We start from the raw sequence: 26,478 nt of genomic DNA, 5'->3' as shown, positions 1-26,478 counted from the left end.
GAAAAAGCATTCATTAAAGAGCTCACCACTGTGCTAAGCTCTGGGGAGACACATCCAAGCAAGCAAGGCAATTCCTACCCTCAAGGAGCTTACATTTTAATGGTGAAAACAACACATATCATCAGGAAGCTAGAATTAGAAAGGGAGGGATGTCAGAGGGCACTTGGATGATCACATGGTTTAAAGATGGCTGGGAACTAATTGGTAGTTGCTGGTTTGAACCAAGATAAGGTGACTTTTAGCTAAATCTTCTTTCTAATATGTCATAGAGTGAAATTATACTATCTTTAGGTACTTAATATAAAGTAAGATAATTGAAGTAGTTTGAAAACTTGCTCATAATGGTGGGGTAATGTATGTATTGTAACATCTAAAATCTAATGTGTGACCACCTTATTCCTGTCCCAAATGTAGGGAAAGCTAGCTAGGGTTTACTTACAAATTAGAAGCTTTAGCACCAGTTTTGGGCATTAAGCATTTATTAGTAAAACAGAGAACACTTGGGTCAGAAAGCCAAAAAAAAGCCTATCTACCCTAGAGGAGAGATAAGAGTTCAGCCTGACCTGCTTCTTCTCCCAAGCTCTCCACCACGAGTTTGTTCAAGCTACGAACTGAAAAAGCAAGCTTCTTCTCCATCCCAAGGAGAGGCGGTCCTTCCACACTGCTTCAAGCTAATTGGATAGCATCACCCAAATCCATTGGTTCACTGGACTTGAGGATGGTCTCGTGTTGAGTTCAGAGTCCACAGTCTCTGAGAACACACCCTCTTCAGTCAGGCAGGTGTGGTTTCAATGGAATTAACCTTAAGCAGTTAATCAGCTAAATCAGTCAATCTCAGTCAATCTTTTTTTGTTTATTTTTATTTTTTTTGTTTTTTGCAGGGCAATGAGGGTTAAGTGACTTGCCCAGGGTCAAGTGTCTGAGCCTGGATTTGAACTCAGGTCTTCCTGAATCCAGGGCCAGTGCTTTATCAACTGAGCCACATATCCCTATCTCAGTCAATTTAATCAGGCTAAATCAATCCCAGCTGGGGTCTTTGGGAAGTGGCAAAGCCCATTAATTTCTTACAGTATGTATACATACATTAATGAATGGATGAAAAAATCAGTCAATAAGCATTTATTAAGTGCATAATAATATTGTTCAGTCATTTCAGTTGTGTCAAACTCTTCATGATTGCATCTGAAGTTTTCTTGGCAAAGATACTGGTTTGCCATTTCCTTCTCCAGTTCATTTTACAATGAGGATACTGAGGCAAAAAGAATTAAGGGCCTTGCCCAGGGTCACATATCTAGTAAGTGTGTGAGGCCAGATTTGAACTCAGTAAGATGAGTTTCTGACTCCAAACCTGTTGCTCTATCCATTGCACCACCCAGATTCCTTCCTAATATTCCAGGCACTGTGCACAATGCTGAAAGTAAGGCAAAAGAAAGTCTTTGCAGATTGGAGATGATCAGCAGATGGGAGGATCTTAAAGGCATTAAAAACAGGACATGAGACTTTTTAGCTGAGACCTGAAAGAAACAGGAAGCAGAGATGAGGAGGGGGGGAGTTCAGATGTGGAGATAGCCAAGTGAAAATGCACATTTAGGAGTAGCTTGAGTGAGGAGCAGCAAAGCTGTGCCAAGCACCGTGCTGAGCTTTGAGTGCATACACAAGCAAAAGTGAACTCAGCCCCTGCCCTGAGGAAGCTCATGTAGGAATCAGGGGACACAATGCAAATTCAAGAATTGTGGTGAGGGCAGAGTATTGTTATATTGTTATAGTACAGTTATAGGGATGATGAGTGAAGCCCATGGGGGTTAGATGGACATACCTTTTCTTTTCTTTTCTTTTCTTTTCTTTTTTTTTTTTGCAGGGCAATGAGGGTTACGTGACTTGCCCAGGGTCACACAGCTAGTAAGTGTCTGAGGCCGGATTTGAACTCAGGTCCTCCTGAATCCAGGGACGGTGCTTTATGCCACCTAGCTGCCCCTTGGACATACCTTTTCAATCAGCAATGGCAGCACTGATTTGATGATGATTTCAGAACTAGAAGAGGTGGGGCTGGGGGAAGGAGGCTGAGCAGAGAATATGTGAGCAGTGGCAATAAAGTGAAGCATGGGGGGCAGCTAGGTGACACAGTGGATAAAGCCCTGGATTCAGGAGGATCTGAGTTCAAATCCAGCCTCAAACACTTGACACTTACTAGCTGTGTGACACTGGACAAATCACTTAATCCTCATTGCCCAACCCGCCCCCCCCCCCAAAAAAAAAAAAGTGAAGCAAGGCCGGAGACTTCTTGGCTTCAATGGGCCATGTAAGGTGTTTGGTAATCAGGACAGCAATGGACTGGGACAGAAAGGGGGAAGTCCTCCAGGTTATGTTGTCTGGACCTGCTGGCAAGGCTGCAAGGGAGAAGATGTCTAGGGATGCATGCTATAAATTTGTTCATTCATTCAGTCCTTAAATTAGGTAGGAGAAAGCTAGTTGGGAGGGGAGTCATGAGGGAGAGAACCATTGCCTTGTGTGGAAAAGCTTCTAGGGAGGAAATAATGAATATCTTCCTCCTCTCCTTTTAAGTATTTGCTAGCACACATTCATTATTCTTATGAGGAGCATACTGCATTGAATAATTCAGCCTACTTTATTTTCTAATATGAACAAACTTTCCCAATGAGTGTAATTTTTATGTGTTAGTGAAAACTTGCCTACAAATAATGCTTTTAGTGAAGAAGGCATTTGGGCCCAGCCACAAGAAGCTTGTTGTGATAAGCTCTTTTTATCTAAACTGGTATGAGTAGAATTGGTGTTGACTTAAAAAAACAACAACACAGTGCCACAATATGAGATAGTCAGTCAATCAATCAACATTTATTAAGCACCAGGCACTGTGATAAGCTCTAAGGATACAAAAAGAAGCAAAAAAAAAAAAAAATGTGCCTATCCCCAGAAAGCTTATAATCTAATGAGGGGAGACAGAATGCAAATAAATGTATACAAAACAGGATAAACAGGTAGTAATTAAGGTACTGGAATCAAGAAGAGTTAGGGAATGCTTCCCATAGAAAGTAGGGTTTTAGTTGGGGTTTAAAAGAAGTCAGGGAGGTCAGTTGTTGGAGTAGAGGAAGGAGAGGATCCCAGGCTAGGAGCATAGCCAGAGAGAATGCTCAGAGGTGAAAGATGGAGTGTCTTGTTCTTAGAACAGCCAGGAGGCCAGTGTTGCTGAATTGAGGGAATTTGGTGTAAGAAAAGTAAGAAGGGGGCAGCTAGGTGGTGCAGTGGATAAAGAGCTGGCCCTGGATTGGCTCTGGATTCAGGAGTACCTGAGTTCAAATGTGACCTCAGACACTTGACACTTACTAGCTGTGTGACCCTGGGCAAGTCACTTAACCCCAACTGCCTCACAAAAAAAAAAAAAAGTAAGAAGGGGCTAAGCTTTGAAGGGCTTTGAATACCTGAGTGTTTTATATTTGCTTCTGGAGTTTATTGAGTGGGGGGTGGTATATGTGTGTATTTGGCATGATCAGACTTGCACTTTTATTTTTCTTTAATTATTTTCTTTCTTCATTCATTCATTCATTTGTTCATTCATTTATTCTTCATCCACCCATCCACCCATCCACCCATCCACCCATCCACCCATCCACCCATCCACCCATCCACCCATCCACCCATCCACCCATCCACCCATCCACCCATCCACCCATCCACCCATCCACCCATCCACCCATCCACCCATCCACCCATCCACCCATCCACCCATCCACCCATCTAATTATTCATTTTTGCAGGGCAATGAGGGTTAAGTGACTTGCTGAGGGTCACACAGCTAGTGTTAAGTGTCTGAGGTCGGATTTGAACTCAGGTACTCCTGAATCCAGTGCTGGTGCTTTATCCATTGCACTACCTACCTGCCCCTAAACTTGCACTTTAGGAAAAACACTTTAGTGGCCCCATCTCTTTTTTCCCTCCTGCCCCAGCTCCTTTTCTCCACAGCAAATGCAATGGTTGTAGGGGCCTTGGGTCTATTGTGGGGCAGAGTCTTCTTTTCTGTCGAATGCTCAATTGAGACAAATGCTCATTTAGAGGAATTACTTACTCCAGTTAATTATTGTTGTTGTTGTTTTGAAAGGGTGTGGTTGAAGTCATAAGTTAAATGTATGCATGATATGACTCTGTTGTATTTTGTATTTGTGTCTATGATGTTTAAAATCTAAATTGTGGTCGCCTTAAATCAGAAGCTTCAGCACCAGTCTTTAGGCATTAAACATTTATTAAAGCATAGAGGTATTCACAAGGAGTTAAGTAAAAAAAGTCCTACCTAGCCTAGAGTTCCAGCCTGGTTGGGTTCTTCCTCAAGTCCTCCTCCAGGAGCATGCTTTAATCAGGAACTCTCCCACCAGCCTGTTTTAATCAGGAACTGCCCTAAGCTGACTGTGGAAGCTTTTTTATAGTTCTGGAACAGAGGCGGTCCTTACACACTGCTTCAAGGTGATTGGTTGGTGTCATCCAAATCCATTGGCTTTGAAGGTGTTCTCAAGTTGAGTTCACAGTCTAGTTTCTGAGAACAATACCTTCTTAAGGGCTAGCCAGGTGTGATTACAATCCAATTAACTTGAAGTAGGCTTAATCAGCAGTCAATCACTCTCAATTGATTCAATCAGTCTAGATTAATCTCCAGGTGGGTTTTTGAGTATCTGCTAAATCCCATTATTTCATCACAAGTCTACATATCTAGATTAATTAAATTAGCTCAACATTTAAGTGGTTGGTTATTAATTATTCTATCAGACCAAAGAGTGATGATTTCTAGAAATACTTAGAATCCAGCAAACTATATTAGATTCCTAGACTTGGAAGGTATGGCAGGAATTGAGTCCATTCTGTACTCAAACAAGAATTCCCTAGAAAACATCTCCAACAAATGATTATCTGGTTTTTGCTTGAAAACTATCTCCTGGGTCAGTTCATTCCAGTTTGGGACAGCTCCTGGTAGAAGGATCGTCTTCCGAGTGAGGCGAAATCAACTGTTCTGCTTCTACTCCTTTCTTCTCCTTCTTCCATTCATCTGAATAAAACAAGTTTAAGCTGTTTTCTATACAATGACCCTGTGTCTTTGACAACTTAAATATCCATGATTCTTGATGGTTTTGAGTCCTCATCATCCTAGTCATTGTCATTTGGATATGCCGGTTTGTCAGTTCCTTGTCTAAAATGTGATGCCTCCAACTAGCGACCATATTCTAGATGTGGTCTGACTAGGGCAAGATACAAGTGGCACCATCATTCATTCTGTACATGGTACTTCTAAAGACAGTGTGATACTGTGGAAGGAGACCTGAATTTGGAAGTAGAGGACTTGATTTTAAAATCCAAAGCTCTTCCCTTTATGATCTGGGTGACCAAGTCAATTTACCTTCTCTGGATTTAATTTTCCTCATCTATAACAGGAAAGAATTGAACTAGATGACTCCTTAATTACCTTCTGCCTTTAAATCCATGATCCTTTGATCATTTTGTATTACCTATGATGGCAGTGGGGCAGCTAGGTGGTGCACTGGTTAGAGTGCCAGGCCTAGAATCAAGAAGACTCAACTTCAGTAGTTCGAAACAGACTGTAGATGCTTACTAACTGTGTAACCCTGGGCAAATGACTTTACCCTGTTTGCCTCAGTTTCCTCATCTATAAAATGAGCTGGAGAAGGAAATGGCAAATCACTCTAGCATCTCTGCCAAGAAAACCCTAAATGGGATCATGGGGAGTCAGACATGACTGAAACAATTCAACAACCTGTTGGCATTAACTTTTCCTGGCTGCCAGGTCACAGCGTTGATTTATTGAGTTTTCCATCCACTAAAACTCTGAGGTCTATTTCTCTCATAGTTAAAGGAATGTAGATTCTAAGGCTAGAAGGGACATCCCAGGCTATGTAGTTTTTACCGACTAGGTTTACAAATGAGGAGATGAAAGCCTTGAAAGATTAGCTGATTTGCCCAAAGCCACACAAGAAGTAAAGACGGGATTTGAACCCAAGGTTTTTAATTCCAAAGCCTTTGTTTTTTCCATTATGTCACATTTGTTATGTAGCTATAGTTCTCCTGCCTACTATTTATGCAATTCATTTTTTCAAAAGAAAGTATAGGACATCACATTTATCCCTATTAAATTAAATTAAATCTGACCTCTTGTTTTTTGCCTGATGGAGTGGTTTAAGATTCTGATTCTATTACATCCAGGAGAGCAACCATTCTTCATAGCTCTGAGTCATCTGTCAATGTTATATTTATCATTACTATAAGCCAGGGGCTCTTAACCTGGGACCCATGAATATTTTTTTTTACAGCCTATAGAAATTCAGACTAGAAATAAAAGAAAAATGAAGGTGTTTTGAAACTAGTCATGGGAAACAGAAACACCGTGCACAGAAAAGGCCAAATTTGTCCCCAGCTGGATTCACCTTATGAAGTGTAAACCCCAAAAACACACCTCCACAGAAAAAGGTACCAGCCTCAGGGCTTGGCTTAAGACCCCAGGAACTCCAAACTATGATAAGCCCTCACGTACCTCCCTAAGGTGGAGATTATTATAATGAGATGGATAATCAATTTATCCATACTAGAAATATAACTATCTTTTCTTTCACTATTTGAGACATACCTTTCCACTATTCTGGTTCTCTCCCTGTGGTCACCCATAGTATTGCAATAAAACTTGGGAAACTGAGTCACTGAGTTTTGTAATTCTTTTGGGATGACTCACAATCAATTTGACCCCAGATTCCATCCCACATCATGGGGACAGAGTGAGTCTAGTTTCAAGCCCCACTAGAGCTTCTTAGGGGATCCTTTTAGGCTTTGAGGAGCCTCCCCAGCAGGGCCTGGAACAGAAAGCCAAGCTGAGCTGGGATTCCCCTTTGCCCTAGGTGACCCCCACATGACCCCAGCATGTGTTAACACAACCCTGTTCTAGTGAGGTGTGAACATTCTTTTTTTTTTAACATATAAGGTATTTTATTTTTTCCATTACATGTAAAGATAGTTCTCAACTTTTGTTTATACAAGCTTTACAATTTCATATTTTTCTCCCTCCCTCCCCTCCCTCCCCCCTCCCCTAGACAGCAGGTAATCTGATATAGGTTATATCTATATACATATACACATAGATAGATATATCTATACACACATATATATATATACACATAATAACATTAATCCTATTTCTGCATTAATCCTGTTATAAGAGAAAAAATCAGAGCAGTAATGCAAAACCTCAAAATAGAAAAAAAAAAACAACAGCACCCAAAACAAAAGAAATAGTATGGTTCAATCAGCATCTATACTCCACAGTTCTTTTTTTTTTTCTTGGATTTGGAGATCTTCTTCTATCACGAGTTCCCTGGAACTCTTCTGTGCCATTGCATTGGTGAGAAGAATTTAGTCCATCACAGTAGGTCAAGAGGTGTGAACATTCTTGCCCAGAATAAGGTTAACGCCTAGCATCACAATCTGATTGGCTGACTGGTGCAATCTGATTAGTTGTTAATGGGACAGTCTGATTGGTGGACTGATCGTTACCACAGATGGGAGGTTGGTGCTATATGCTGTGATTAGTTTTTTCTGTAAAGCTGTATGTAAATGAAGTGTAATGTGATTGGTGGAGAGGGACCCTTGAGGGGTATAAATAGAGGTGAGGGAGAGCTAGCTTCTCTATTCTTTCTGCTGTATTCAGAAGAGTCCCTGTCTTTGTGAAGACTTTATTTGGTCTTTGCTGTTGGCTTGAAATTAACGGACTGTGAACTACTAGCAACACTTGAACTACGAATGCTAGAGCTGTGTAACTGCTAGTTGAGCTCCGGTGGAACCGCCAGGTGAGGACAGTCTTCTAAAAGCTGCTGAAGCAGGTACTGCGGAGTGCTTGGAGCTTGGTCAGACACGGAAGAGGCCAAAGTCACTCACTGTATCCTAGGCCACCACAAGTCACCCTGCCTTTTGTCTTGCTGCTGGATTTCTGTGACTAGAAGAGAGTGAGGCTGAGAAGACTGCAATTCTGCCTCAGGTAAACCCAATTAATTCACAGTGTTCGCAGCCGCCGCTGCCGCCGCCGTAGCTCTCCAGCTCTAGGGCCGCCTCTCGCGCTCGGAGCCCAAGCCGAAAGAGAAGGGGAGTGTATAAGGAGATTTCAGGAACATGGCTCGTACCAAGCAAACGGCCCGTAAATCCACCGGTGGTAAAGCCCCCAGGAAGCAGCTCGCTACAAAAGCCGGTCGCAAGAGAGTGCCCTCTAGTGGAGGGGTCAAGAAACCTCATCGTTACAGGCCGGGTACTGTGGCTCTCCGTGAAATCAGAAGTTATCAGAAATCCACTGAACTTCTAATTCGTAAACTTCCCTTCCAGCGTCTGGTGCGTGAAATTGCTCAGGACTTTAAAACAGATCTGCGCTTCCAGAGTGCAGCAATTGGTGCTTTGCAGGAGGCAAGTGAAGCCTATCTGGTCGGCCTGTTTGAGGACACCAACCTATGTGCTATCCATGCCAAACGTGTCACAATCATGCCAAAAGATATCCAGCTAGCACGCCGCATTCGTGGAGAACGTGCTTAAACTCCACGATGAGGGGAAACATTCTTCATTCTCAAAACAAAACAAAAACCTCTTCCTGTTATTGGTAGTTTTGAAAGTTAGGTATTTTTTCCCATGGGGTCAAAAGGTACCTAAGTATATGATTTCGAATGGAAAAATAGGGGACAGGATCAGGTATTGGCAAGATTTTTCCATTTTCATTTGCGTGTGAATTTTGAATATAAATGCGAGGACATAAAGCATTAATGCAGTCAAAAATGTTTCTGTGAACAAGTTTCAACAATTCAACTTAATAACAATTATAAATAAACCTGTTAAATTTTTCTGGACAATGCCAGCATTTGGATTTTTTTTTTAAGTAAATTTCTTATTGACGGCAACTAAATGGTGTTTGTAGCATTTTTATCCTTCGTAAATTCCATCCGTTCACTATACTTTTCTGAGTTGTCCTACATGCAAGTACATGTTTTTAACGTCTGTCTTCTGTGCTGTTTCTGTAAGTTTGTTATTAAAATACATTAAACTACAAATATAAAAGTAAAATAAAAAAATAAATCCAATCCACACAGGTGAAGACATCACCCAATATGTCATTGGTACCCTTCATAAAAGGAAGCTGCAAACGGAAAAGCAGAGGCTCAGGGAATGTAGTTACGTGCCTCCTATTTTTACATAGGTAATTGGCAGCGGAGCTGGTGTCTGACCCATTTGAACCAACTCTTTTGAAGCTGGGGTCCAGGCTCTTTTCCCCTTAGAATTCCCTCTGTTACTCAAAGAATGTTTTAGAGAACAATAAACATATTTCTGGTACTGGCACTTGTCGGCTCAGATACTCACCAGTCACTTAGTTGCATGACCCTGGACAAGTCTGTTCTCCCCTCTAGTGCCCAGCTAATCTTTTTTTAAATAGAATTTTATTTTCCAAAATATATGTAAAAACAAAATTTTAACAATTGTTTTAACTTTGTGTTCCAATTTCTCTTCCCCCCTCCATTCCTACCCCCCACCCACAAGAACTCAAGGAATTCAAAATAAGTTATACATGAGTAGTAATGGAAAAATTCCCATATTAGCTACGGAGGGCTGCTTCTTCTTGTCTTAGCTTCTGTTCCCAGCTTCAGAGAGTCCCAGGTGTTTTGGTTTGGGGGGGCAGGTTTTAATCTCACCTGGCCTGTTCTCAGGTTCAGAGATAACCTCAGGCCTACTTAATAAGCAACCAACCAGCAAAGCTTTCTGTGGTGTGGTTTTTAGCTCCCAATGAGCCTGCCTGCTCTCCTCCCTCCCGGCCTTCAGCTGCTCAGGATTTCTTCCTGGTTGCCCGCTGGGGTGGGACAGTTGAATCCTTCCCCCCAGTCCACTAGTACCCCTGCACTTACCCCCCCCCCCACCAGCCATTCAGCGGATCGAACACTCAGTTCCAGAAGATGCCGGTGCTACGGCAGATTCAGAGGCACTGGGCCAAATTCCTCTGTTGGGTGTCTGTTGTGTTGGCCTGATTGTGGGGTTAGGCTTTATTCGTGGCCCAGCACGGCCCCCTGAAATCTATCTATAGCTGTAGCAAACTCTCAGCCTGAATTTTTGTGTTTTTCTGCCCCAAGGGTTCTTTTATTGCTGTCTTTGGGGTAATTGTATCAGGAGCCCTCTGTTTAATATCTTTCCTCTGCCATCTTGGCTCTGCCCCTCCCTGACCCATGAATATAAAAAAAAAAATAATCTGGTAGTTCTATTTCAATGTAACTGACTTCCTTTTTATGGGGAGGGAGGAGGAGGCAAGCAGGGTTAAGTAACTTGCCCAGGGTCACATAGCTGAGGGCAGATTTGAACTTAGGTCCTCCTGACTCAAAGCCCTGTGCTCTATCCACTGTGTCTCCTAGCTTCCCTAACTAGTGTCTTTTGTAGTCCTTTGTATTTTCTTTTATGCATTTAAAAAACATTTTGAGGAATCCACGGGTTTCGCTGAATTGCCAAAGAGAGATATGTGACGCAAAAAAAGGTTAAGAACTTTTGCTATAAAAACAAATGTTAGGGGCAGCTAGATGGCGCAGTGGATAGAGCACCGGCCCTGGATTCAGGAGTACCTGAGTTCAAATCCAGCCTCAGACACTTAACACTTACTAGCTGTGTGACCCTGGGCAAGTCACTTAACCCCAATTGCCCCGCAAAACAAACAAACACACAAACAAATGTTGAAAACTATCTTTACCTGTAACTGGAAAAAAATAAAATACTATTATGATTGAAAAAGAAAGAACTTTTGCTATAAACAAACCATTCATAACAAAAACCAACAAATCAGTAAACAAACCAAATTGAGTATAAATATTTAATCAGAACCTCAAAATTAGAACCATTTACCTTTTAATCAGAAAGAAAGAACATAAATTCAGTACTGGGTATACAAAGACAGAAGTGACCCTCCCTGACTTCAAGGAACTTCTAATGGAGGGAAATTCCACAGATAAATGCCAGGTAATTTGAGGAAGCAGAAAGTACTAAACACTGGGAGGATACTGGAAGGCTTCCTGGAAAAGCTGCTGCTTTCTCAGCTCTGAGTCTTCTAGGAACAAAAGGGATTCTGAAAGACTGGAGTAAGGAGGGAGGGCCTGTCAGCCACTGGGTTGGCTTGTGAGAATGCATAGAGGGAAAGAGATGAAATATTAAGGATGGTGACCTCCCTGCCTTCCTTTAAGTTTCTACTAAAATCTCATCTTTTACTAGAAACCTTCCGCAAACTCTCTTAATACCAGTCCTTTTCCTCTCTTAATTTTTTCAGGCATATAGGTTGTTTGTATGTAGTCGTTTGCATACTGTTTCCCCCATTAGATTGTAAGCTCCTTGAGGGCAGGGACTGTCTTTTTGTATCCCTAGCTTCCTAGCACCGTGCCTAGCGCATACTATGCACTTAATATGGGTTTATTGATTGATTGCTCTATTATTTATTTTGTTTTTAATTTATGGAATAAAACAAGCATTTCTATAATAGTATAATAAAAAGATGATTGGGGAAAATAGAATGCTAAATAAATCTTTTTAAAAGGATGATTACACATGAAACTGCAAATCTATTATATATAACTTGCTATTCCTTTAAAATATATAATGAAATTTTCATGTAAATTTTTTTTCCCTTTTAATTTCTTCACTCCCCCCTCCCCTGCCATGGTTACTATTAGATCCAAATGTGTGTGTGTATGTGTGTGTGTGTGTATGTAAAAAAAATCATTCCATATGTATTTCTATTTATCAGTTCTTTCTCTAGATGCAGATAGTGTCTTCCATCATAGGTCCTTTGTAGTTAATTTGGGTATTTATAATAGTCAAAATGACTAATTTGCTCAAAGTTATATAATACTAAATCAAGATAATAACCAACCAAGAAACTTTCAATACGTTTTCTCTATGTCTTTCTGAATGTGTCTGCATACCTATAAAATCCTGTAACCCTTGACTTTGTTTCCTTGTTTTAAAAATAAAAAGGACACAGTTGCAGTCAATATGTTTGTTATTCTTCTGATTCTCTATAATCATGTTAAGGGGTAGGCATGGGGACTTAGCTTATGGGAGTCCTGCCACCAATGCATGTCGGAACCTCTAATGTAACTTAGAGGCTTAGAGAGTAGTCTAGAACACTGAAAAGTTCAGTGACTTGCCCAAGGCCACACAACAGGTATGTATCAGAAGTAGGACTTGAACCCAGGCTTTCCTGGTTCCAAGATCAACTCTGTGTCATCCACTGTGTCCAGGCTAACTCTCTTATCAGCATGGTAGACATTATTGTATTTTTAAATTGATTTTAAAATACTCATCAAATTCCAGAGGGATCTTAGAAATCACCCTCATTTTCCGTATAAGAAAACAGAGGCCCAGAGACATCAGCTGATTTGCCCTAGGCCACACAGCTTATTAGCAGTGACCCACCAGAACTCAGATCCAATGGTCTTTAATTGGTCTAGTTTAGTTTTTGTTTAGGAAGCCAGAATAACAAAGAGGGGATCTGGAATATAGGGGCAGATGAGCTCTTGTGGAAAGACAGCTGTTTAAGAAAATAGCTTTTGCTTTTTTTTAATCAGTGGCAATAAATAATCTATCTCTTCACAGCCATAATGCTGAAGTACAAAAATAGGAAACCTCTTGGCCCAAGTAAAATTCAGGGAATCATTAAAGGTGTCTGCTTATTTCAACTTTGTCTAACTGAATGTGTGCTTTTCTAAGTATTTGCCATGCTTGTCCATGGTCAGCAGGTGCTGTTTGGAAATAGTGGAGTGACTTTAGTCACAAAAGAAGAAAAATTTCTTGTGGCTCTAACCAGATATATAATAGTCTGGTGTAGGATCAGTTTTCTCTGTGATGGTCGGGCAAACTTGATTTTACAAGGAGATTGAATGACCTTTGCTATGGTTAGAAACACTAGGGGAAAAAATCACATTTCTTAGAATACAAGATTGCAGAATACTGTCCACTCAGCAGATGATATATGTGCCTTGTGTGATTAATTACATCTGAACTTATCAAATATTTCCTTATGACAGTCTTCATTTACTGCTAGCCATGAGAATGAGGGAGAAGAAATGTTCATGGTAAATAATCACCTGCCTCTATTTTTGAGAGGATATTACTTGTACTCTGAAATGGTTCGGATAGTCTTATCTTAAAGAATATCGATGATGAGAAGTTATGTGATAGAGGAAGGGAGGGAGGGGAAAGGAGACTGGTTTTGAAACAGAGGACTGGGATTTGATCTGAGTTCCAGTGCTGGTGGTGTGACCCTGGGGAAATCAGTTAACCTATATGAGCTATTTGTCTATAAAGTAAGGATAACAATACTTGTACTACTCTTGTCATAGGATTTTGGAGAGGAAAGCATTTAGTAAGTTTTCAAGTGCTTTATAAATGTAAACAGCTATGATTATTATTTTTTAACTTTTATCTTAAATCAAAAAGGATGACTAGCTAGGAGGGCTGGGCCTGAAGCCAGGAAGATTTGAGTTCAAATCCAGCCTCAGACACTAGCTTTGTGACCCTGGGCAAGTCACTTAACCCCAAATTGCTTTAAACATCTGGGACCATCTCCAGTTGTCCTGATCTATATCTTACCACAGGAGCCAGATAGCTCTGGAGGAGAGAGTAAGTTTGGTAACCTTGCACAGACCTCCCTCACTTAAATCGGATTCAGTGCAAGTCCTATTCAAGAACAAAGGACAAACAACAACATTATACTTTGTATGCATATTGTATGTACCTGTTTATTTACATATTCTCTCCCCCATTAGAATGTTAACTTCTTGGGGGCAGGAACTGTTTTTGTAGTTTTGCCTTTTTTAAAATTGCCAATGCCTAATATGGTCCCTGGCAAACAGTAAACAATACATACTTATTGATTAAAAGGATATTCAGCTGGGATACACTGATTAAGTTGAGTACAACTTCCTTGCCTCTGAATTTGTGGATGGTGACATGCTAGTCAGAAAAGCAAGGCTGAACAAGGAGCCTTGATATGATATGACATGATTCCTTATGTCCTGACTTTTGTACTTATGCAATCAGGAAGCTATGATACAGACCTTCGTTGTTTGGATCATTTAAGTCTTACAGGTGGTGTCAATACGTTTTTTGTTTGTTTGTTTTTGTGAGGCAATTGGGGTTAAGTGACTTGCCCAGGGTCACACAGCTAGTAATTGTCAAGTGTCTGAGGCGGGATTTGAAATCACGTCCTCCTGAATCCAGGGCCGGTGCTTTATCCACTGAACCAACTAGCTGCCCTGGTGTCAACACTTTTTAAGAAACAACTAGTGGAACCTGTGTCGGGGGTCATCTACCCTTAGAGAAAGAGGAAGGCTTCAGGGTTGGAGGGACTTGGAAAGGTATCCTGCAGGAGGTGTGATTTGAGCTGAATCAGGGAAGGCAGGGATGTCAAGAGGCCGAGGTGAGGAGGGAATGTATTCTGGGCATGGGGACTGCATGCAATAAGGCATGGAAATGGAAAATCGAATATTTTATTTAATAACAGCAAATAGGCCGGTATCACTGCCTCAAAAAGTGTATGGAGGCTAGTAAAGTGTATGAAGACTTGGAAAGGCAGGAAGGAGCCTGGTTGTGAATGGCAAATTAAGGACTTGATCTTTGATCCTGGAGGTAAGAGGGATCCACTAAAGTTTACTGAGAGGGAGGGGACTACGAGTGTCTCATTTTGTTTCTACACCGAACCTAAACCACTTGAGTCAGCCGCGGTTAAATACACACCTCCTTTCCTCCCTCTTGTCTCAGAAGAATTCTGTTTTCTGTGCTGCCTAGCTGGTTTTGTCCTTCATCTGTTGTTTTTTTTTTAAGTTTTGCAATTCAGTTAGAATTTATATCTGAGTCGAGCACAGGTAGAATTGGTGTGTGTTTTTGTGTTTGTCCCCCCCACCCCCCCAAAGCACGTATAGTCTTTTCTTTGCCGATTACCGTATGTTGTTGCTGAGCCTATGAGGGGTCTCTCTGTGAAGCGCATTTTAATATTTAGATCAAACAGTGATCGGAATACATTAATGCCCAGTGGGTAAACGTGTCATTTGAAAGCAGCTGCTGAACCTTCTTCCTGCTGCTCCAATTAACACATATAGCACACGCTTGTCGGCAAGTGGGCTGTGTGTATGGATGAAACCACTTGGCTGCTTATTCATAGAGTAGATTGGGTAGCACAAAGAGTTCATCAACTTAGCTGTTTTTAGAACAAGGGACACAGAAGGGGGTTCTTCAGCATATGCTTCTGGCTCGTCTATGCAAGGAAGGGGGGATGAGTAGGCAGGAGAGAGCCAGATCTACCTTGAGATATGGTTCAGTCCATTGACTAGGATGCTATCCCCGCCCCTCCCTCCTTCCTCCCCCCTCCTCTCTCCCCCTACCTTCAAATGATGGAGACTTTGGCTAGTGAAATTATGTAGTGTTGGGATTCCTCTTGCTATCAGCTCGGATCTCCTGAACTTTCTTGTTTTGTTTTTAACGCTGCCTGAAGTTGAAAGCTTTGCTTTCCTTTCAGATTTTCAGAGTAGCCTTTCTCTCTCTCTTTTTTCATTTAAAAAATACTACAGCTTATTAAAGTGACACGAGAAAATTTCAGGGTAAACCTGCATGCATTATTGTAGCTGAAATTATTGGGTTTTTTTCTTTTTTTGATGGCACCAGAGGGACCGATAAAAAGACATTGCTTTCCATCTCTCTCTCTTTTTTTCTTTTGGTCCATTCATGCTCAAACCGCACTAGCTCTCTGTGAAGCTGTTGTTTAATTCAAGGTAAAAACTAGGCTGGTTGTGAAAAGTGGAGGCAATGGAACGCTTCCTGGGTTTTGTGAAGCAGATAAGACGATCCAGGAGAAGAAAGGGGAAAAAGTACAGACCAGAAGAGGATTACCACGAGGGCTATGAGGATGTCTATTACTATGCTTCAGAACATTTTCGAAGTAAGCACCCCTTCCCTCCTATTTCTTCTCTTCTCAATGCCAGGCATAACAGTAAGTGGTTGCCTGTAGCTTTGATCTTTCTCTTTAAGTGCCAGAGGTGTCCCCAGCTGTTATTTGTGATCCTTGTGCCAGTGCCTAAGTGTTTCCTCTTTTGCTATGATAGCCATAAAATGGGCTAGGTCTTTGTAACCAGCTGGTTAATATTTCAGGTGCAATCAATTAATTAAGTCACAATGGTAATGAACCTATTGTTAAATTGACGAAACTTTGTTGAATGTTAGTATTTTTTTGTTGTTGTTAGTTGCATTCCATTTTAGAAAGACTAGTTTGGAAGAAATCCTTGCTTTTGCTTACCACTTGGATCTGATGATTTATTATACTACCGATCTTGACTTCTAGACAATTTTTTTTTGTGATTAATTGGATCTGTACCTTGTAGTATAGGAAGTTAGTGGCTCCTGACTTTCTGTGATGCATGTTCATAATGTTTTTTAAATTTTAATTTAAGTGATCCTTTATAGCTAGAGCAGTTAGCTGGAGAGCAAAATAACATGCCCGAATTCAGACATTTGCAAATTAGCCTTGAAGTAGTAGAGAGCTTGAATTTTTTTCTACTCCCTGTCAGTGCTTTGAATTCATGCTACATGCTTTGACTTATTCCAGTGGATTGAAAATGCCCAGAAATGCCTAAGGGTTCAGTTGGAGGGAAGCTGCCTGTAATGGTAGCCTCTGTGTGGGGAAGATACTGACACTCATCCATATTGCACAGAAATTATTTTTAAACTAAGATTCTCATTTTTTACCATCGCGAATAAGATGCTTTTCAAAGTTCCATTTCAGCTTTCCCCCTTTCTGAGCAATGATGTCAAACTATAAATGTGTCTCATTTACAACTGCTGTGTGTTGAATAATAAATAATTTAGAGTCCTATTTCTGTTGTACTGGAAACTGTGAAAACTAGTTTATAAGCCTAGGACTCTGCTGTGATTTAGAAAAAAAACACATGGTAGTAATAATAAAGTGGGCATGGATGCTTTTTCTAATGCCTGGTGTCAATTTACAAAGACTTTTGACTTTATACTGGCCACTTTTGTTTTTTAATGGACCTAGTATTTTGAATATTTCATATGGTTGTATCTTCACAAAACATTATCATCTCTTAAAGGATCTTACCTTTGTAAAGACCTCATTTACATGAATAACATTTCAATTCAGTATATATATATGTATTTTATATGTGTCTATATATAAGCATATGTTATAGTCACTTTTCTCATGACAGAAGCATTGAAAAGATATTGGGGAGTAAAAGCTTAGATGTGTTATGATAAAAGCCAGAGATTTCAGAGAAAACCTTAGCAACTTTTACATAGATTTTACTGGTAGCATTGTCCATAAATATTAAGTCAAATCCAGACCTTTTCATGTTCATATTTAGATTTTCATTTATTTATTTTGCAATTCAAATGGACCTTTATTGCATACCTTCTATGCACAAAGTGTCAGGCTAGACCATTAGGAGATACCTAAAACAATAGTTAAGAAAAAAAAGTTGAAACTCTGTAAAATCTCAAATGTACATATGCTTCCCAAGCTGATGACACCAGGTTAGGGAAAAGCAAGGAAACTAAAGTGTTGCACTTGAAAAAAACACCCAGAAAAATAAGACAATATTATTAGCTTGCCAGAAATTGGTCAAGGTTAAACTAAGAGTAAATAGCCTTCAAAGGAAAGTCTTTGTGTGTATATGTGTATACATACATATGCACACAGACATATACACATATGTAAGTATATATGTATACACACATACAAATATATGGTATCAGCACTTTCCTGATATTTATTAGCATAATAAATCTTTAGAAGTAAATAGCCATCTATTGCATAATGTATAGTTCAGAAGAGTTAGATGAATATCTCACCTAAAATTTCAGAAAACTACTTAAAGAAAATGTGACACAAGAGACTCAAGCTCTTAGGGTTTGACCATTCATCAATCACCTAACAGGATGGAGTATTTTACTGAGATATATCATACAAAACAATGTTTTTTTTTCTGGACCTTTTATCTTCTGTTTCACAACACAACAGTGTGTCACTCTTGGAACTAGCTAGGTGGGTCTTCTAAAATTGTCTTGCAGAAAAATGACCTTAAATATCTTCATTTGGAACTTCAGAAGAATGTCCTCTCTTAATTATGCCTTGTGTTTTCCCAAAGAAGCCTTAGAAACTCTACTATTTACAGTCAATATTTAGTGTAATTCCTGAAATAAGAGGTCATATCTCTGATGATTTGGTCAAAGACTTGATATGGAAATACTAGAGAAAAACATTTTTTTCCATGTATTTAAAATTTTTCCTTCTCTCTAACTCGCAGTGTAGTGTGTACCATAATTTCAAAGGACTTAACACTACATCTGTTGTAAATTTCCCTAACATTGAAGGTTTTCACAAGTACATTGCATATAAAATCATAGAAGTAGAATTGCAAAGACCCATATTTTCCCTTATCTACCCTAACACTTCTGTGGATGGATATTTTAACTTTTCTCCTGAAATGGAATTCCACCATCTCTTTTCTTGCTTCTTTATTTCAAATACATGCCAAAATGCATTTAAAATTCAAAGCTCTTTATTAATTGAAAAGTAGTGTAAAGGTACTCCACTCTAGAGTTTTGTTTTGTTTTGATTTTTTTGTTTTGTTTTGCAGGGCAATGAGGGTTAAGTGATTTGCCCAGGGTCACACAGCTAGTAAGTGCCAAGTGTCTGAAGCTGGATTTGAACTCAGGTCCTCCTGAATCCAGGGCCAGTGCTTTATCCACTGCACCACCTAGCTGCCCTCTACTCTAAAGTTAAGGTGGAATTTTCCTATGATACCTCACTAGAACTGACATTAGATAATAAAAGTAGCAACAATTTTAACTAGCTATGATGTCTCAAATAAGTTCTATATCTGTTAATCAGCTTCCTCAATTTGAAATTAAAGGGAGCTGGGTAATTATTTTATAGCCCCTTAGAACGCTCTAAAGTTCTATAATTTCAAAGTTTTTCTAGTCTCTAAAGCAGTTCATATGACTACAATTTGTTGGGATGTGCCTAGTAAAGGTCAAGGCAGAGGTCATGGAAAACTTACATTTTAAGAAATTTCTGGGGAGTTGCTAGCCATCTGGCAACTGCCCATCAGTTGATGCTAATTAGACTTTTTATGTTCTTTAAAAAAAAAGAAATTTCTGGCCATTTTTGAAGACTGAAAAGTTTTAGAGAATTTCACTTAAGTTCATATATGACTTTCTAGATGTTCATTTAGTCAGCTGGGTTGCTTGGTGCATAATGCAGCTGGGCCTAGAGTCAAGATAGATCTGAATTCAAATCCAGCTTCATATACTTACTAGCTGTGTGACCCTGGGCAAGTCACTTAACATAGTTTGTCACAGTTTCCTCATTTGTAAAATGAGCCAAGAGAAGGAAATGGCAAACCACTCCAGAATCTTTGCCAGGAAAACCCCAAATGGGGTCACAAAGACTAGGACACAATTGAACAATAACAAATATCCAGTCAAATACAGGCTTTTAAGTGGTTCTTTTAATCTAAGCATCTACATAGATGATTTGCTGGCTATTCCGTTAAAAAAAAACACCTCTACTGGTTAAGATTCATTTAACTGAAAATTGCTTTAAATTCACTCTCTAATTTTATTTTGTTTTTTATTTTAAACATATGAAACCATGGACCTGTAAATGACTTTTTAAAAAGCCTGAGAATGTCATAGTTATGATATTTGTGATATAAAAGAAAATATGTTTATGATTCTGTTTCTTTCAGGTATTAAAAGTGACAGCTGGGCAAAATTTATATTACCACATGTATTATTAAAGATATGCTATGAACCTCTCTCTGCAAATCAGAATTTACAGTGTCCAAGTTTAAACATATCTATTAGGGTAATAGAACTTTTTGGCATCCACGATCATAGAAATCCCGACCTACAAAGCCAGAATTGACATTATTATTAAGAGATTTTATAAATCAGATAAGGAGGGCTGTCTGGAGTCAGGAAGACCTGGGTTTACCCTATGCCTCTGACACTTATTAGCCCTTTGTGGCTAATGGCAAGCAATTTAACCTATTCCAGCCTCAGTTTCCTCATATGTAAGATATAGTAATAGCACCTACCTTTCAGGGTTGTTATAAGGATCATATGAGAGAATGTGTTGAAAACACTTTGCAATGATTAAATTCTAATCCCACCCCCACCCTCAGGGAACTCCCCAAGACTTTGTTATAATCCATTTGCTAATCTCCTTGGGTGGAAATTCTGGGAGTCCCCCATGTTGATAAAATCCTAGGATTTCACAGTTCACACACACACATATACACGTGTGCATCTGTGTGTATATGTACATGTATATTGTCCATGTATAATTTTTTTGTTGAGTCATTTCAGTCATGTCTGACTCTTCCTGACCCCATTTGGGTTTTCTTGGCAAAGATACTGGAGTACTTTGCCAGCTCATTTTATAGATGAGGAAACTGAAGCATGCAGGGTTAAGTGACTTGCCCAGGGTCACACAGCTACAAAGTTCTGAGGCCAAATTTGAAGTCAGGCCTTCTTGACTCCAATTCCAGCACTCTATCCACTGGGTCACCTAGCTGCCGTCAGTTTGCATGGTTATTGTCTAAACTGCATTTTAGGAGAATTTCATCGTAACACAGACATTAGAACTCATTTACCAACAAGCATTTTGGGGCAGCTAGGTGGTACAGTGGTAGGTGCTATTACTCTCTCTATTTTACATATGAGGAAACTGAGGCTGGGATAAGTTAAATTGCTTGCCATTAAAGCACTGGCCCTGGGGTCATGAGGACCTGAATTCAAATCACACTTCAGACACTTACTAGCTGTGTGACCCTGGGCAAGTCACAACCCCAGTTGCCTTAAACTTTCAGGGCCATCTCCAGTCGTCCTGATATATATCTTGTCACTGGACCCCGATGGCTCTGGAGGAGAGAGTTTTGTGACCTTGCCCAGTCCTCCCTCACTTAATTTCAATTCACTGCAAGTCATGACATCTGTCATGGTCCTCTTTGATAATGAAGGACCACCACCACCACCAAACATTATTATATTATATGCCCGTGATGTACCAGACACTGTGCTAGCTACAAGGAATAAAAGATTAAAATGAATCAGTCCCTACCATCAAAGATCTTCCATTCTCTTGGGGGAAACTATCTATCTATCTATCTATCTATCTATCTATCTATCTATCTATCTATCTATCTATCTATCTATCTATCTATCTATCTATCCACACAGCTAAGCAAGTCTAAAATATATCCATGGTAAATTCAGTTTCAGGGAGTTGAGGCTGAGAGTGGGGTGAGGTGGGGTGGAAGCAGGAAAGACCTAATTAGGGGGTAGTAAATAAACGGAAATCTGAAGGCATCCTGAGTATCTATGAGATAGAGGTGAAGACAGGGTGTGTTCCAGGCTTCAGGTACAGTCTAAGCAAAAGCATACAGATGGGAGATGGACGACTGTCCAGAGGAGCCATCTCTTGTGTTTTATGTCTTGGGAAAAGATAGGGACCTCCCTGGGATTTCGTTTCTATAGGAAACTCCTTTACTAATTCATGGGTGTGTCCTTCTATTTCCTAGATCAGAGGTGTCAGGCACCTAAACCTCTGACCACACGCAACCCACAACTGTCCCCAAGTGTAGCCTGAACTAGATTAAAATGGAGTTGGGAAATATTGAACAAAATAAATAAAAATACAATAAGACAAAGATAACAGTATATTTTAAAACTGTCAGTGTAATCGTCCACCGGATCCTTAAGTATGACGTAGTGACCCCCATTTCTATTAGAGCTTGATAACACTTATCCAGAGGGCTGAGAGGTTAAATAATTTTTTTCCAGGGTCATACAGACTGTATGTATCAGAGGCCTACTTGAACTGATGGGCTGGACTCTTCATCTACCTGCTAGGCCACAATGGTTTGGTCTTATTTTGTCTTATTTTTTGTTATTATGTCTAATTTATTATTAATTTGTTGAAATTGGCTTTTTTACCCTGTGGGTTTTTGTTTATTGTTTGTTTGCAACCTGGCAGACTCCGTTGACAACACTTGGTGTAGTTTGCTTGAAGTAACCTTGAATTCGATTTCTTTTTAACCAGTGTGGTTCAGTTAAGTACATAAGTGAGATCATTCAGAAGAATGCTCTGTATGCAGCTATATAGCCTTTTCTACATTCTGAGAGATGAGCTCTTCCAGTCATTTGGGCATCCCCCTTTATCCTGTTAAAAAGACCACATGTTGCTCTTATAAAGGAGAATGGTTTGTTTATATAACTTTGTGAAGACTGCACTAGTGATGGATCAGATATTGGCGATTCATTTCCTCTATTGGTTCTGCTAGCGGCACCTGAGAGATGGTGGTTTTTCAGCTAATGAGGCCAGAGATTTGTATCTACCTCCTAGATTTGGTAGTACCATGTTCCTTCTCTCTAAAACTTATGAAGACCACAGCCAATGCTGGCAAAGATCAAGGCTTCTCTGCTGCAAAATATCAGCCTCTTTCTCCTATCCTCAGTGCCCCCAGTCCATTTGAGGAATTGTTGCTACCATTATCAGTAGCAGAATTAGGTTCAGGAGGGACAACTAGGCAGCACAGTGGATAGACTCATCAAGTTCCCAGCTGATGCAAGGCTTCAGCAGTGCCAACCTTTGGGTTGGGGGATTTCTGCTGAAATGGGACAAGGTGGTGTCTTTTCTCTTTCCTGGTCTGTGACCACAATCGTGGTTTTTCTTTATTTGGAATACCTTCTCTTATGGCATAAGGATATTTCTAATATTGTACAGAATTGAGCAGTCAACATGTTCCATTTGCCTAGAGTTTCATGTTAGCATCTTGGAATAGTTCAGCTTCCCGAAAGAAAAAAAAAGAAAAAAGGAAAGAAAGAAAGAATTCACAATCATGGGGGCAATCTTTTAGCTTTCTCTTAATGCTCGTCATTGATATTTAAGCATAGGTATTTAGCTCTGTCATATTAATTCACATCAGAAATATTAAATACTATTTCCCCCTATAGGTACCACTATTCAGTTCAGACTGTGTTATCTGAAAAAGGCACATTCAGCAGACAGTATGTTTTGTTCAGGCCAGATTACTGTGGAATTAAAAATAAAAAGAGAATAGATTTTTGTCCTTTTTATTCAGTAACACTGTCATTACCAGTGAAGTTTAGTGCCCAGAAAGATGGACATACAGTTGTTTTATTATTACTACTAAGAGCTATGGCATTTATATAGCTTTCTAAGGTTTGCAGAGAGCTTTCCAAACGCTATTTCATTTTGTCTTCACAACAACCCTGGGGGATAGGTGCTTTACCATCACTATTTTACATATGAGGAAACTGAGGCAGACAGGTTAAGTGAGTCACCCAGGGTCACACAGATACTAAGTGAGGCTGGATTTGACCTTGGGAATTCCCAGTTCTAGGTTTCAGCTCTGTTTTACTCATTGTGCTGAAGGATCTAACACTATGAAGTATAACAAAAAGAAATGTAAAGCTGAACTCTAGGTTGGAAAAACCAAAACAGTTTAGTGGATTATTAAGGAGTCTGGAGAATCATGTTGTTAGTACATGATTTCTGCATGTTAGTTGACTATAAGTTAAGTAGTCAACTAAAAGTAAGCTATATGATGTGACTGCCAAATAAATCCAATGCAATAATTTATTATTATTATTTTTTATCTTGACCTGGGATTTCATCAACATGGGAAATGTTAACTGTGGAAATGCCCTTCACTGATGGAGATCAGCAATTCCTCCAACTCATGCGATGTTTAGTCTGAGGCAGATAGGGGGTTGGGTAGCTAAAATACTAAAATTGGAGTCAGAAGTCCTGAATTCAAATCCTGCCCAGATGCTAGTGGTATGACCCTGGGCAAGTCACTTAAACTCTCTCAGCTTCTGTTTCTTCATGTGTAAAATGGAGGTAATAATAATACCTTGTTCTCAGGATTCTAGTCCTGGATAAAATGAAATAAAATATGCAAAGCACTTTGTAAAGGTCAAAATGCTAAATAAATATTTATTATTGTTGTTGTTGTTGTTGTTACAGAGTAGCCTGAGGGACTCTGAGTGGTTAAGTGATTCGTGTAGAGTCACACACTTAGTGTGTGTCAGAAGCAGGACTTTTAAACCCAAATCTTTCCCACTCCATGGCCTGCCCTTTGTTGCTGACAGCATTAATAGATGTAGACTTTCTGGAACAAGGGTCTTTTACAGAGACTCTGTACTTTGTAGTATACCCCAGCCGCTCTCTATATTGGTCATATCAATTTTGTGTTTAGTTCTGGGCATCAATTAAAAAAAAATTTAAGAGGGACATTTAATAAAAAACAGCTAGAAAAGGTCACTCGGTATTCTGTAACCATGTTATATGAGGTGCATTCAAAAGACTTGGAGGAGACAAAGAGAGTGGGGGAAGGGAGGAAGTAACATGATAATTCCCTTTCAATATTTGAAAGGTTGTAATATGGGAGAGGAAATAGAGTGATTCTTTATAGCTCCAGAGGGCAAAATAATGTCCAATGGGTGGAAGTTATGGAGAGGTATATTTTTACTCGTTAGATATAAAAATTTTCACACAGAGCTTTGAAAAGATAGAATGTGTTGCTTCATGAAATAGAGCAGAAACTGGACCACCATCTGTCACTGATGCTATAGAGGGTATTTCTGAGTAGGAAAAAAAAAAGTCACACTTGATCAATGGGGAATCTCTTTAACTTTATTTATCCTGAATAGTGTTATTTATTATTATCCTAAATAGTGATATTTATCCTAATTCAGGTTATTTATTATTACACTAAACAGTGATATTTAACCTAAATAGTGTTATTTATTATTATCCTAGTGATATTTATCTTGAATAGTGTTATTTATTATTATCCTAAACAGTGATGTTTAACCTAAATAGTGTTATTTATTATTATCCTAAATAGTGTTATTTATCCTAATTAGTGTTATTTGGTTTCTTGAGTGATATAATTCATGTTGAAGCCTCTTATCTTATGGAATTGTGGTTGTATATGGAGTTCTCGTCTCATCTTGATGGTTCTATGACTTGGTTTTCAAGTTGGTCACCTTCAGACACAACAGCTAATTGGCGGAAGACTCAAGAGGAGAAACCAAGAAAGGTCTAGTGACTCCTTCTTCATTGATTTTTATCTGTTATTATTCCTGGAGTGAGTGATAGTGTCACCAGTTGGTCTGTTTTAACATTTAGATGCCATAAAGGCAATGAGAACTTCCTATGGAAAAGAAAATGGAATGAACTGATTAGGTATGTTAATTAGTGAGTCTGTAAAGAATGGGTGAATTGATTGCCTATTTCATTCACTTCTTGTGTAGGTTCCAGGGAGATTTGAATGCAGGCAGATTGCTTATTGTCGGAGGTATTATGCTTCTTGGGAATAAATCTTCAAATTCTTTAAGGTGACTCTTAAGTGTATACCCAGCGCTGTTCCCTGCATGTAGTAAGCACTTAATAAATACTTGATTTTTGTTATTGTTTGGTCTCTGAGATAATATCCTGCCATTTCAACATCCAGATACAGCAACCCTGCCTTTGTCAAATGGTAGGGGCAATCAGCGATGGAAGACCAATGGGATGTGAGGCATATTTTGGAACAGGTTGGGCTTTGCCACCTCATAGACAACCACTTGTATGGACTGAAGAGATTAATCATTTGATCAACCAACAGAGTCCATTAGGCTTAGTTCCATAAGTCTTTCAAGAATCTGTGTGTTCACTGGTGTAAATACTTCTTCTCATAACACTGATCGTAACTCTTCCATGCCTAATTAGATATTTTCATGAATTCTTGCAGGCCAAAAAAATTCATCACTTCCTGGCCAACCTCCTTGGGTTAAACCTCCCTGAGCTTTTAGCTAAAATTGACCTTCTGTGGCAGATGCAGCCCATTGCTAGGCCCATACTCTAGCCTTTCCATCTTGGTAGAACCTGACGAAACTTTTGATCCACCAGTATCACCACTGAGAATCCAAGAGCTACTTTCATGCCAGGATGAGGCAGGATGTTTACGGGTGAATTCACTTGGGTATTTATGTAGAATCCAGTTCTTTAAGCTGAAGAGAAAACTAAGACCCAATATGGCATTGTAATTCTAGAAGACAAAATGCTTCAACGTGAATGATGTCACTTGGGAAACCAAATAACACCAGTGCTATTTAGGATTTATGGTAGAACTGAGTGTGTGTATTTTCCATTTACAATATTGGAACTCTACCTAGATATCTCATTAACCATTACATCTAGGCTTGGTGCCAAAAAGGCATTCTGCAAAATTGATGCCAGTTGGTTTATCAGCCAGACAGTTAATGTCTGTGGGACTTATTTTTTTTTAAATAAATTTTATATAAACTTAATAATTCCGATGAATATCA

General features: G+C 39.5%; 2 protein-coding genes across 2 annotated transcripts in view; both read left to right on the top strand.

The window, feature by feature from the left end:
* The first annotated feature begins 583 nt into the window (after positions 1-583).
* Positions 584-8,580, top strand: LOC122727821 (histone H3.3A-like). Its single transcript, XM_043965659.1, has 2 exons — positions 584-597; positions 8,166-8,580. The coding sequence occupies exon 2, from the start codon at positions 8,170-8,172 to the stop codon at positions 8,578-8,580; it is 411 nt and encodes a 136-aa protein (XP_043821594.1). The 5' UTR covers positions 584-597; positions 8,166-8,169.
* Positions 8,581-15,482: 6,902 nt separating this feature from the next.
* The window catches only part of GRIP1 (glutamate receptor interacting protein 1), a 548,438-nt gene continuing 537,442 nt past the window's right edge, over positions 15,483-26,478 (top strand). The window contains exon 1 of the mRNA XM_043967674.1: positions 15,483-15,997. Within this exon, the coding sequence (XP_043823609.1) occupies positions 15,865-15,997 (133 nt within the window). The 5' untranslated portion in view covers positions 15,483-15,864. The remainder of the gene's footprint in view (positions 15,998-26,478) is intronic.

The sequence above is a fragment of the Dromiciops gliroides genome, chromosome 5 (genome assembly GCF_019393635.1).
Source record: "Dromiciops gliroides isolate mDroGli1 chromosome 5, mDroGli1.pri, whole genome shotgun sequence".
Classification (NCBI taxonomy): Eukaryota; Metazoa; Chordata; class Mammalia; order Microbiotheria; family Microbiotheriidae; genus Dromiciops; species Dromiciops gliroides.
The sequence above is the reverse complement of the archived record's forward strand: the minus strand, read 5'-3'. Positions and strand labels throughout refer to the sequence as shown.

Excerpts from the sequence above, each read along its gene's own strand:
- LOC122727821 (XM_043965659.1), top strand. The coding sequence starts at position 8,170 with ATGGCTCGTACCAAGCAAACGGCCCGTAAATCCACCGGTGGTAAAGCC.